The sequence below is a fragment of the Bison bison genome, unplaced genomic scaffold (assembly GCF_000754665.1).
Source record: "Bison bison bison isolate TAMUID 2011002044 unplaced genomic scaffold, Bison_UMD1.0 scf7180017864153, whole genome shotgun sequence".
NCBI lineage: Eukaryota > Metazoa > Chordata > Mammalia > Artiodactyla > Bovidae > Bison > Bison bison.
The window spans coordinates 144,834-158,373 of NW_011494725.1; the positions used below are offsets into that span (position 1 = coordinate 144,834).

At 44.5% G+C, this 13,540-nt stretch overlaps 1 protein-coding gene across 7 annotated transcripts in view; it reads right to left on the reverse strand.

Moving 5' to 3' along the window:
- The window catches only part of PIAS2 (protein inhibitor of activated STAT, 2), a 107,258-nt gene extending 94,144 nt beyond the window's left edge, over nucleotides 1-13,114 (reverse strand). For 6 of the 7 annotated variants that reach the window (XR_825360.1, XR_825359.1, XM_010840956.1 and 3 more), the window contains exon 1: nucleotides 12,939-13,114. Coding sequence is in view for 3 of the 7 variants with exons in the window: in XM_010840956.1 (XP_010839258.1) it covers nucleotides 12,939-12,962 (24 nt within the window). In the remaining 4 variants the exon portion in view is untranslated. Of the gene's footprint in view, nucleotides 1-12,697; nucleotides 12,853-12,938 lie in introns of those variants that run through there. The other variant, XM_010840955.1, reaches the window with a different exon arrangement.
- Nucleotides 13,115-13,540: the final 426 nt, after the last annotated feature.

The following is a 13,540-nucleotide window of genomic DNA, read 5'->3' on the forward strand; positions in this document are numbered from 1 at the left end:
GCCACTGCAATGAGAAGAGCAGGCACCGCAACAAGAGTAGCCCCACTCCCTGCAAAGACAGAAAGCTCGTGCACAGCAATGAGGACCCAGCTTAGTCAAAAACAGTAACAATAATAAAACAATAATGCAATTAAAAGAAATGTAAACTTCATTAGCATGATTACAATTAGTTTTTTAAAAAGCAAAGAACAAAAGAAACAGAAATGTAACTATTACGAAAAGTTTAAAATATAATCAACTGCATTAGGAACAAAACTGTACCTCCTAGAAATCAAAGTGCTGAGGCCGGTAGAAAATACAATGACCTGAATTTCTTATCTACTAGGGAGTCAAGCAACAGATATTGTTTAGAATCGAAAGAAAAGTCAAGACATAGAAAGATATGCTTTTTTTTTTGACTTTTGGAATTAACCTAAAAAAAAAAAACCTAAAGAGAACCCTCATTAAAGGCAGTAATATCAGGACTTAAGAAAGAAATTTTTTTTAAAACATTTTCTGCCCTTTCATTTAAAAAAAGAATCAAAGAAAAAGATGAAAAAAAGAAATAAGAAATTTTAAAATATTAAACCATTTCCAACTTGGGGAAAAAAGTCAAATAATGTCTAAGGTCATACAGTTGAAATCTATGCGTGCCCAATTAAAAAAAAAAGCTCTTAATCTAGATCTGCTTTTTACTGACTTATATGAATAATCATATGGAGAGCTCTGAACGTCTGTTAAGTTTATATTGTTCGCTGAAGTCACACATTAAAAAAAAAAACCTTTGTTTCAAAAAACTCTAGGGAAATTGGCATGCCACTAGTGGATTCAAAATGAACATTCATATAGGACAGTTTAGACTATGACACCAATTGATTTCATATCACATTTACTTCAGTTGTGAATTTCTTAAATTCAGATTCCTGAATAAAAAGTCTAGCTATCAAGACAACTCAATAGGGAAAGAATTTTTAACAAATCATCCTGGGAAAACTGGATATCCACATGCAAAGGAAATTTTATCTCCACCTCACACCATAAACAAAAATTACCTCAAAACGGATAAACAATCTATATGTAAAAATTAAAACTATAAACTCTAGATGAAAACAGGAATAAATCTTTGACACTCCATAAGGCAATAGTTTCTTAGATTTGACATCAAAAGCACAAGCAACAAAGAACAAACAGATAAAATTCAAAACATTTGTGCTTCAAAGTATGTAACAAAGAAAATGAAGTACAGTCCACAAAAAGGAAAAAGATACTTGAAAACCATATATCTGACAAAGAACTTATACCTCAAATATATAAAGAACATAAACAGTAATAAAAAAATCAAATAACCCAATTTAAAAAATGAGCAAAAGGCTTGGATAGACATTTTTCCAAAGAAGATGTACAGATAGCCAATAAACACATGAAAACATGCTCAACATCGAGTCACCAGGAAAATGTGAACCAAAACCACAAGATACCACTTCACATCCATGAGGTCAAGTATGTGGAGAAATCATAACATATACATTTCTGGTAGGAATGAAAAATGGTGTAGCAGTTGGAAAAAGAGTTGGACAGTTTCTTAAGAACTTAAGAGTTACATGACCCAGCAACTACGTTCTTAGGTGTCTATCCAAGAAAATCAAAAACATTATGTCCACACAGGACTTATACACTTAGAGATGAATGCTCACACTAATCAAAATGTGGAAATCACCCAAATGTACATAAACTCATGAAAGAACAAACAAAATGTGGTATATTTCGTACAACAGAATATTAGTCAACCATAAAAAAGAAAGAAGTACTGATACATGCTACAATAACAAACCTGGAAAGATTATATGTTAAGTCAAAGAAATCCCATGATTCTTTCCAAGAAAGGCCACATGTGACACTGTGTTACTAGGAAATGTCCAGAATAGGCCAATCCATAGAGCCAAAGTGGACCAGTAGATGCTGAGGGCTGGGAGAAGGAGAACACAGGAAGGGACTGACAGTGACATGGGTTTCTTTGGGGTGATGAAAATGTCCTGAAACTCAATAGTGGTGACAGCTGCACAACTTTGCAAATTGACCACAACCACTAAAAGGCTGAATTTTATGGTATGACAATTATATTGCAAGAAAAAAAATGTTTTAATAGCTAAGATCCAATTCAGGAAAACAAAGGCACAAATGTTGACAAAAGACAAACATCTGGAGGATCTAATGGTTAGAAAAATGTCACCTTTATCAGAATAAATATTCATGTATACCAGAGAGATGGTGCTGACCTAAGGAGCAAACACACAAAAAGGTCTACTACAGCTAAGAATACCTGGTTTACTATGAAAAATTATCTATTTCACTTTAAATTAAATATCTGGTTTTGAATCTGCTTTCATCAATATGATCTCAAATGGAAGCCCTCCTGGAAATTGAGTTGTGTCCACTAATAACCGCTTTGAGTTACATGGCGGATTCTGTTACGTCTATTGTATTAGTCTACTTCTTGGCCCAATAGACGGGAACTTGGAGGGATGAGGACCTCTAACCTCAACACCCTCGTTCCCCACTAACTTCCCATTTTCCCTCTGTATCCCAAGAGCACCCAAAGGTACCAGGATGGCAAGTAAGGAACCAAATACTCAAGTCTTTTAGGCAGAAAATCTTCTGTTACAGAATTACTTAAGCCTTAAGCCTCTGAGTAGATTTTCTGTGTCTGGTGTACTAGTATCTATTAAGTGATAATCACTGGCTCTTTCACTAGATTCTTACAAACACATTCATTCTCATTCTCTGACACACAAAAGATAACTCTCGTGCACAAAAGGAAGGGGATGAGGAATACATGAGACAACCTTAAAAAAAAAAAGTCACTACAATAGATCCCACTCCACCCGCAACCTTGGGAGAAGTGCAAAGAGTAGGTTGACCAGGTTAAATCGTAACAGGGACCTTTTTAAGGAGCGCACCAGTAGCGTACTGAAATTACGGAACTGGAGAAGACAAGGGTAGAAAGGGTGCTCTGGCTGAAGAGATGAAGGACTTCAGACGACAACTATTCTGCCTCTCCTCCACCACTGCGCTTGCCTCCTAGAGGCTATTCTGGAGGAAGAAAGCAGGACAGCAGCGGTGACAAAGGTCCAGGCCACCAGACTGTCTGAGCGTGTTCCAGATTAATCACAACTAGTTAGTTAATTCACAAACTATTAGGGTGGCACAAAAGTAGCTCCGGTTTTGGACCATGAATTTTAAGTCGTTAGGCTCAAATACATCTTTATTAATCAAAATAGGAATCGTCACAATCAACAATCAATGTTTGCCAATGAGAAATAAGTTTGTTTACTTCTGCAGCATAAATATCCATGCTCCAGGATTCGACGAACTCTTGGAAAGCATTTTCTGCCTCCTGCTGGTTGCAGAAGCATTTTCCTGGCAAAAAGTTGTCGAGATGCTTGAAGACGACAAGTGTAGAAAAGGGTAGTCGGTTGGCAAGAGGTGGTCAGGTGAATATGGCAGATAAGGCAAAACTTCATAGCCCAATCTGTTCAACTTTTGAAACGCTGGTTGTACGATACGCAGTTGGGCGCTGTAGTGGAAACTGGGCCGGTTCTGTTGACCAGTGCCAGCTGCAGGCGCTGCAGTTTTCAGTGCGTCTCATCGATTTGCTGAGCATACTTCTCAGATGTAAGGGTTTCGCAGGGACTGAGAAAGCTGCAGTGGATCAGACAGGCAGCAGACCCCCAGACAGTGACCCTGACCTTCTTTTGATGTAAGTTTGGCTTTAGGAAGTGCTTTGGAGCTTCTCGGTTCATCCACTAAGTTGGCTGCCAGTTGTTGTATAAAATTCACTCGTCATTGCACATCACAATCCAATTGAGAAACCTTTCATTACTCTTTGTAGAATAACAGATGACAACATTTTTCAAAACGATTTTTTTTGATTTGCAGTCAGCTCGTGCAGCACCCACTAACGGAGCTTCATGACCTCTCCAATTTGCTTCAAATGCTCAACGACCATAGAGTGGTCAATGCTGAGTTCATCAGCAACTTCTTGCATACTTGTAGGAGGATCAGCTTCAAGGATTGCTCTCAGATGGTCGTCATCTACTTCTGCCGACTGGCCACTGCCCTCCTCGTTTTCAAGGCTCTCGTCTGCTTTGCCAAACTTCCGAACAAGCACTGCACTGTGCACTCGTTGGGAGCTGCCTGACCCAATGTGCTGCTGATGTTGCAAGTTGCCTCTGAGGCTTTATGACCAATTTTGAATTCAAATAACAAAAACTGTTCGAATTTGCTTTTTGTCTAACATTATTTCTATAGTCTAAATAAATATAAAATAAACAGCAAGTAATAGTCATTAGCAAAAAAAATACAGCAAGAAATACATATTAAAATGATGTATATCACAACATTCAAGAACGTATTCCAGTATCAAATGTCAAAGTTCAACAAAGAAAAACCACAATTACTTTTGCACCAACCTAATAAATCACAACCTCCTAACAACATAAACACTTTCAACAAGCAACAGTTGAACTGAATAAATTCTTCTCTGACACATTTACAATCAAATCTCAGACCCGCCAGAGACGCTGGGAGGGTGCAAACAAAACCCTGTGCGATCGAGAATGGAGGGAAAGGAGCAGTGACCCCCCACAGGAGACTGAGCCAGACCTGCCTTTGAGTGTGTGAGGGTCTCCTGTGGAGGCCCGGGTCAGCAGCCACCTGCCGCAGGGACGGGGGCTCTGAATGCAGACCTGGGAGGCGCGGCAAGTGGCCGAAGTCCTCCTGGAGGAGGTCACCATGAGACCAGCCCAGGTAAGCCAAGCAGACAACCCACAAACTGGAGAACAATTGTAACAAAGAAGTTTCTCGCACTGTTGCCAAAGTTCTAGGGCCCACAACAAATTTCCTAGCCTGGGGATCGAGCAAAAGGACTGAGAACCCCCAGGGAATTTGAATTTGAAGGCCAGTGGGATTTGATTACAGAATTTCCACAGGACTGGGGAAACAGACTCCTGGAGGATACAATAAAACCTCATGCCCACCAGGACCCAGAAGAAAGGAGAAGTGACCCCACAAAAGACTGAGCCAGACTTCCCCACGGGTGTGCAGGAGTCTCTGGAGGAGTCGTGGGTCGACAGTGGCCTGCCGCAGGGTCAGAGGCACTGACTACAACAGTCCTGGGAGCCGCAGTGTGCTGACATAGGTCTTTTTGAAGGAGGTGGTCATTATCACCATTATCCCTACCATAGTTTGGCCTCAGGCCAAACTACAGGGAAGGAACACAGCCCCACCCATTAACAGAAAACTGGATTAAAGGTTTACTGAGCATGGCCTTACCCACCAGAGCAAGACCCAATTTCCCCCCACAGCCAGTCCCTTTCATCAGAAGCCTGCACAAGCCTTTTATTCTCATCCATCAGAGGGCAGAATGAAAACCACAATCACAGAAAACTAACCAAACTGATCACATGGACCACAGCCTTGTCTAACTCAATGAAAACTATGAGCCATGCCATGCTCATAGTTTCATGGCTCATAGTTTCATGGCTCATAGCCATGCCATGCCACCCAAGGTGGACAGGTCACGATGGAGAGTTCTGACAATACACGGTCCACTGGAGAAGGGAACGGTAAACTACTTCAGCATTCTTGCCTTGAGAAGCCCATGAACAGTATGAAAAGGCGTAAAGATAGTAGGACACTGAAAGATGAACTCTCCAGATCAGTAGGTGCCCAGTAAACTGGAGAAGAGCAAAGAAACAGCTCTAGAAGAAATGAAGAGGCTGAGCCAAAGTGGAAACAACGCCCAGTTGGGGCTGTGTCTGGTGGTGAAAAGAAAGCCCAGCGCTGTAAAGAACAACACTGCATAGGAACCTGGAATGTTAGGTCGATGATCAAGGTAAACTCAGTTCAGTTCAGTTCAGTTGCTCAGTCACATACAACTCTTTGCAACATCATGGACTGCAGCAAGCCAGGCTTCCCTGTCCATCACCAACTCCCGGAGCTTACTCAAACTCATGTCTATCGAGTCGGTGATACCATCCAACCACCTCATCCTCGGTCGTCCCCTTCTCCTCCCGCCTTCAATCGTTCCCAGCATCAGGGTCTTTTCCAATGAGTCAGTTCTTCGCATCAGGTGGCCAAAGTATTGGAGTTTCAGCTGCACCATCAGTCCTTCCAGTGAATATTCAAGAATGATCTCCTTTAGGATGGACTGATTGGATCTCCCTACTGTCCAAGAGACTCTCAAGAGCCTTCTCCAACACCACAGTTCAAAAGCATCAATTCTTCAGCGCTCAGCTTTCTTTACAGTCCAACTCTCACATCCGTACATGACTACGGGAAAACCCATACCTTTGACTAGATGGACCTTTGTTGGCAAGGCAAATTGGAAGTGGTCAAACAGGAGATGGCAAGAGTGAACATAATATTATAGCAAGCAGTGAACTAAAATGGACTGTAATCGGCAATTTTAATTCAGATGACTATCTACTACTGTGGTCAAGAATCCCTTAGAAGAAATGAAGTAGCCCTCCTAGTCAACAAAAGAGTACGATGCAGTACTTGGGTGCTACCTCAAAAACAACAGAATGATCTCTGTTTGTTTCCAAGGCAAACCATTCAACATCACAGTAATCCAATAATGCCGAAGAAGTTGAAGTTGAAAGGTTCTATGAAGACCTAAAGGAGAAGGCGATGGCACCCCACTCCAGTACTCTTGCCTGGAAAATCCCATGGACGGAGGAGCCTGCTAGGCTGTGGTCCATGGGGCCGCTGAGAGTCGGACACGACTGAGCGACTTCACTTTTACTTGTCACTTTCATGCATTGGAGAAGGAAATGGCAACCCACTCCAGTGTTCTTGCCTGGAGAATCCCAGGGACGGGGGAGCCTGGTGGACTGCCGTCTATGGGGTCCCACAGAGTCGGACACGACTGAAGTGACTTAGCATAGCATAGCATGAAGACCTAACCATTCAACATCACAGTAATCCAAGTCTATGCCCCAACCACTAGTGCCAAAGAAGCTGAATTTGAATGGTTCTATGCAGACCTATAAGACCTAGAACTAACACCCAAAAAAGATATCCTTTTCATCACAGGGGAATGGAATGCAAAAGTAGGAAGTCAGGAGATACCTGATCTAACAGGCAAGTTTGGCCTTGGAGTACAAAATGAAGGGCAAAGGTTAACAGAGTTTTGCCAAGAGAACACACTGGTCATAGCAAACACCGTCTTCCAACAACACAAGAGAAGACTCTACACATGGACATCACCAGGTGGTCAACACCGAAATCAGACTGATTATATTCTTTGGAGCCAAAAATACAGAAGCTCTATACAGTCAGCAAAAACAAGATCAGGAGCTGACTGTGGCTCAGATCATGAACTCCTTATTGCCAAATTCAGACTTAAATTGAAGAAAGTAGGGAAAACCACTAGTCCATTCAGGTATGACCTAAATCAAATTCCTTACGATTATACAGTGGAAGTGACAAATAGATTCAAGGGATCAGATCTGATAGAGTGCCTGAAGAACTATGGACGGAAGTTGGTGATATTGTAGAGGAGGCAGTGATCAAAACCATCCCCAAGAAAAAAGAAATGCAAAAAGGCAAAATGCTTGTCTGAGGAGGCCTTACAAATAGCTGAGAAAAGAAAAGCGAAAAGCAAAGGGAAAAAGGAAAAATGTACCCATCTGAATGCAGAGTTCCACAGAATAACAAGGAAAGATAAGTAAGCCTTCCTCAGCGATCAATGCACAGAAATAGAGGAAAAAATAAAATGGGAAAGACTAGAGCTCTCTTCAAGAAAATTAGAGATACCAAGGGAACATTTCATGCAAAGATGGGTACAATAAAGGACAGAAATGGTATGGACCTAACAGAAGCAGAAGAGATTAAGAAGAGATGGCAAGAATACACAGAACTGACCTTAATGACCCAGATAACCACAATGGTATGATCACTCATCTACAGCCAGACATCCTGGAGTGTGAAGTCAAGTGGGCCTTACAAAGCATCACTACAAACAAAGCTAGTGGAGGTGACAGAATTCCAGTTGAGCTATTTCAAATTCTAAAAGATGATGCTGTGAAAGCGCTGCACTCATTATGCCAGCAAATTTGGAAAACTCAGCAGTGGCCACAGGACTGGAAAAGGTCAGTGTTCATTCCAATCCCAAAGAAGGGCGATACCAAAGAATGTTCCAACTACCACACAATTTCACTCATTTCACATGCTAGCAAAGTAATGCTCAAAATTCTCCAAGCTAGGCTTCAACAGTACGTGAACCGAGAACTTCCAGATGTTCACGCTGGATTAAGAAAAAGCAGAGGAACCAGAGATCAAATTGACAACGTCCATCGATCATGGGAAATGCAAGGGAATTCCAGAAGAACATCTATGTCTGCTTCATTGACTACAATAAAGTCTTCAACTGTGTGGATCACAGCAAATTGTGGAAAATTCTTAAAAGACAGTAATACCAGACCACCTACTGCCTCCTGCGAAACCTGTATGCAGGTCAAGAAGCAACAGTGAGAACCAGACATGGAACAGACTGGTTCCAAATTGGGAAAGGAGTACCTCAAGGCTGTATACTGTCACCCTGCTTATTTAACTTACATACAGAGTATATCATGTGAAATGCTGGCTGGATGAAGCACAAGCTGGAATTAAGAAATATCAATAACCTCAGCTAGGCAGATGACACCACCCTTATGGCAGAAAACAAAGAGGAACCAAAGTGCCTCTTCATGAAGGTGAAAGAGGAGTGAAAAAGCTGGCTTAAAACTCAACATTCAAAAAATGAAGATCATGGCATCCGGTCCCATCACATCATGGCAAATAGATGGGAAAATAATGTAAACAGTGACAGACTTTATTTTCCTGGGCTCCAAAATCACTGCAGAAGGTGACTGCAGCCATGAAATTAAAAGACTCTTGCTCCTTAGAAGCTGTGACAAACCCAGATAGCGTATTAAAACGCAGAGGCACTACCTTGCTGACCAAGACCCATACAGTCAAAGCTAGTTGTTCCAAGAGTCACGTGTGGATGTGAGAGTTGGACCAGAAAGAAGGCTGACTGCCGATGCTTTCAAACTGTGATGTTGAAAAAGATTCGAGAGTCCCTTGGAGTGCAAGGAGATCAAACTAGTCAATTCTGAAGAAAATCAATCCTAAATATTCATTAGAAGGATTGATGCTGAAGCTGAAGCTCCAATATTTTGGCCATGTGACGCAAAGAGCCAACTCACTGGAAAAGACCTTGCTGCTGGGAAAGACTGAAGGCAGGAGATGGGGACGACAGAGGAGTGGCTGGCTAGATGGCATCACCGATTCATCACCGACATGAATTTGAGCAAACTCTGGGAGATGGTGAAGGACAGGGAAGCCTGGCGTGCTGCAGTCCATGGGGTTGAAAGAGTCGGACACGACTGAGCGACTGAACAACAGCACCTTGAAAGCTTCTAACACATGATGCATTATTGTAATCATCTTTGTTTGTTGATGTTGTTTAGTTGCTCAGTCCTGTCTCACTCCTTGTGAACAGAGACCGTAGCCCTCCAAGTACCTCTGTCCATGGGATTCGCCAGGCAAGAATACTGGAATGGGTAGCCATTTCCTGCTCCAGGGGATCTTCCCCACCCAGGGACTGACCTGGCATCTCATGCATTGGCAGGCTTCTTTACCACTGAGTCATCTGGGAAGCCCAATATGACCCTCATCTCCTGGCTTAAGTGCTCAGCCAATCAGATCCTCTCTCCCCTAAGAACTGAAGGGAGTGTGCTGGTATTCTGCTGGTCACCTGAACTGCAAGAGGCAAAATGTAGGGATGTCACACTCTGCCATGACTGGACAAGAGTTCTAGTACTGGCCCACAAGACAGTCTCAAAAACGGAAATTGTCAGGCAGCCTCTTAAGGGTCTACAGGAGTGGCCCCATCAAATGACGCCCCTCCCCCAAGAAAAGCAAAGGCACAGGAGTCACTGAAGCACAGTGAGGTCTAAATTCCCAAAATTCCTTCCCCAAATTCTGGACCTTCTGTACAGGAGACACCAGCATTAGCCAGCAGTGACCTGCTCTTGTGACATGGGCTTCTAGGAAGTGGCCCTGAGTCATAATGGACAAAGATAAAGGAAATCTTCTGAGTGGCATTATGAGCCAAACATGCAACATTCAGGTCTGCTGGCCATTTCCTCTACAGCCAAGAATTTAGGCAACAAACCAATGCCTGTGATTTTTCCCCGTCCGAGAATTTACTTCACTATCCCTCTGATCGTCAAAATATACTCTGATTCAGAAACCATTTAGAAAACACTTAATGTGTCTTCCTCTTTTCCTCCTTTCTAATTCGATTTTTAGCCAGTTGTCCGGTTTTCCCCTCAATATTATGTCATATAAGCAGGGTATCATTGTTTATCATTCAATTTAGTTCACAGAGTACTGGAGGACAGGTAGGGGACACCCCATAGACCTGAAGGAAACTGGACAGAGCAGTACAGCTTAGACTCTGAGGAGCGCTGACTCTGAAGTTAGACCTAAATTAAAAATCCCAGGTCTTCCCAGTATCAAGCTGTGCGACTTCCGTCTGGTTATTCAACCACTCTGGGCCTCACTTTTTGTGAGAACTATTTAAATAAGTATGTATGTAAAGTTCTGAAACCAGAGCCAGGCACATAATAAGCACTTTATTATAATGGATATCTGCCACCATCATCATCAAGGTTGCAATAAGGAGTCTACAATGAGGGAGAGCTACAGCACATCTTTAAGTGCAAACGATGCTATTAAGCAGTATGGCAAAATCTGGGGTGATAACTCAGTGTTTGCATAGCTCATACCCTCCTCACTTCTGAAAAATTTCCTGTTTCCTAAGGCAACCTGTCAGGAAGGGGCCATCTTCTACCAAGTGTAGGAAGCAAAGACAGCTAATTTACAGAAAAAAAAATGATGATGATGATCCACAAAATAAAATGGGAGAGAAGAGAGGGCTGAGGGCTGGAGACGAGAGTGGAGGGAGGTAAGGGGAGATAAAGACAGAAAGAGAAAAATCTTGGTTTTCAACCACTTTCCAGTTCCTGGTTCCACTGCAACCTATAAGCACTGACTGCCTTTTCTGCCCTCCATTGTTGTTCAGTTGATAAGTCATGTCCTACTCTTTTGCAATCCCGTGGACTGGAGTCTGCCAGGCTCCTGTGTTCATGGGATTTCCCAGGCAAGAATACTGGAGTGGGCTGCCATTTCCTTCTCCAAGGGATCTTCCTGACCCAGGGATCGAACACGCCATCTCCTGCACTGCAAATGGGTTCTTTACCACTGAGCCACCAGGGAAGCCCTTTTTGCCTTTCACCAATAAATTCTCCACTTTTTATTAAGCTGTGACCAACATTTGTAAAAGTCTAACACAAGTCTTGGGAAAGTTTTCATCAACAACAACAAAAAAAGCTTAGAAGAGGACAAGTTACATATACCCATTAGTACACAAAAACTAAGACAATATTGCAGATACAAATAACCACAAATTTCAGTATCCTCAATCCACTCTACATCTAATGCATTAATTTACAGATGAGGCTCAGGCCTTGTTGTTTCAAAAGCTCTACAGGTGTTATTAGCTCTACAGCTGAGACTCACCCTTACACTTAACCATATGAACACCCTTTACCTAGTATCAGGTTCTCTGTATAAACTAGCATAGTGCATAAAACGTATTAACATACTTTTCACTGGGAATTAAGTAATTTTTGAAACAGCTGGAGAGAAAATGACAGGCACTATTCAAACCAAAACAATTTACCTTTAGATCAGAGCCATGAATACGTTCTTTTGCCGATGTTCACCAAACCAGCCAGGTAACCCGCCAACATCCCTTCCCCCAATACACCCCACTCCCAAATTCCGTAATAAACATACACACTGAATCTTTTGCCAGATTCCACTTTCTTATTCTGAAAAAGTAACGCTAACAACACACGTCTATGTTGTGCAAACTGATCGCAGTTAAAAGTTTCTATTCATCCGTTCTTTTAAGACTATTTATTTTTTAATCAGATTTCCGTCCTTAAGGATCTTATTTATGCCGTCAGTAACTCAACAGTCCATAAAAAAAAAAAATTTGGCTCGTTTATCACAATTCTGTTTCAGTTAGGGCTTTGAAGGTTATCAGCTTCGGGGGGGGAAAAAAAAATATATATATATATCTTTTCCATTCTAACCGCAACACAGCCCATTTCAAACCTCTACTCTACAATACAAGCGTATCAACAATAAAGTTATGACCTTGTTCTCATGACAACACAGACTTTGCGGAGTTCTTACCCATAGTACTAAGAAAAACACCAACGTTTAAGGCCGATGACGAAAGGCAGGATTCCCAAAAGACGACGCTCCTCTCCAAGACGTGCAAGGAGCACTGGTGGGAGGAAGGGGCCTTTCTCGTGACAGATCGTCCTGAACAGCAGCATCACCCCAAGGAGAGGGAGAATTCTAAAAGCAACTTCACGTTTCCGAAAACAGCCTCCCACTCAAGTGAGTGGCCCGGAGACTGAGGAATCGCCAGACACGTACACCCCTCGCGAAGGTGGAAAAGCAAACCCTACTCCCGACTTCATCCCTTAAAATAAATGGGGGAAGTTGGGTCCCCACGAGCCCCTGGCGGGAGCGGCCGCGGCCCCTCGCGCCAGGTGTGCGTACCCCCGACGGACCCCACGGGTCGGCTCACCCTGGGCCCCAGGGCCCGCCACCCCTGCGCGGCCCGCGCGTCCTCCGCCGCCGAGCGCTCCCCCACGGCCGCGCGGGCGCCTGCTCGGACGCCGGCCAGGCTCGGGGCTCCGGGCTCCGCCAACCGCTCCCCGCGAAACAAGAAGGTGGCAGCCGGCGACGTTGCGGTTTCCCCGCCTCCCCTCCCCTCCCTCCCCCCCCCCCGCCGGCCTCCCGCTCTCCACTCCCGCGCCCCCGCTTACCCTCAACTCCTCGAAATCCGCCATTTTATACCACCCGCGGGCGCCGCCGCCACTGCCGCCACAGCACCCCCGCCCGCTACCGCCAACAACGCCGCCGCCACCACGGCCGCCGCCGCCGCCTCCAGCACCATCCTGCACTGGGGGCCGCTAAAGACGCCGCGGCCGCCGCCGCCGCTGCCGCCGCCGCCGGGCCCGTCACGTGATGAGCGCTGGAGCCCCGCCCACCGGCGAGCGCGGCCCCGCCCATCCAACCCACAGCCTTCCGCCCGCGTCTTCCGCCCGCGCGCCGGCCCTCCCCGCGCCGCGCTGTCCTCGCCCGCTGGTCCCCGCCCTCTCCCGCGGCCTGCCCGCCTTCCCGCACGCCTTCCGGCCAAGCCGGGCCGGTCGCCGTGCAGCCCTCTGCCCCCGGTCCCCGGCGTGGATGCCAGGCACCAGTTCCTGAAGCGCTGTGGAGACTGCAGCGTTACCGGAGGGCCTGGGCGGAGGGAGTGACGGAGAAGAGGAGGTGGCCTGGGACTCGTGACTGGAACATTTCGGGAAAATTCTTACGGGGCCCTTCTACACGGTGGCTGTGGACAGAGAGGTCCACCCAAAATAAAGGC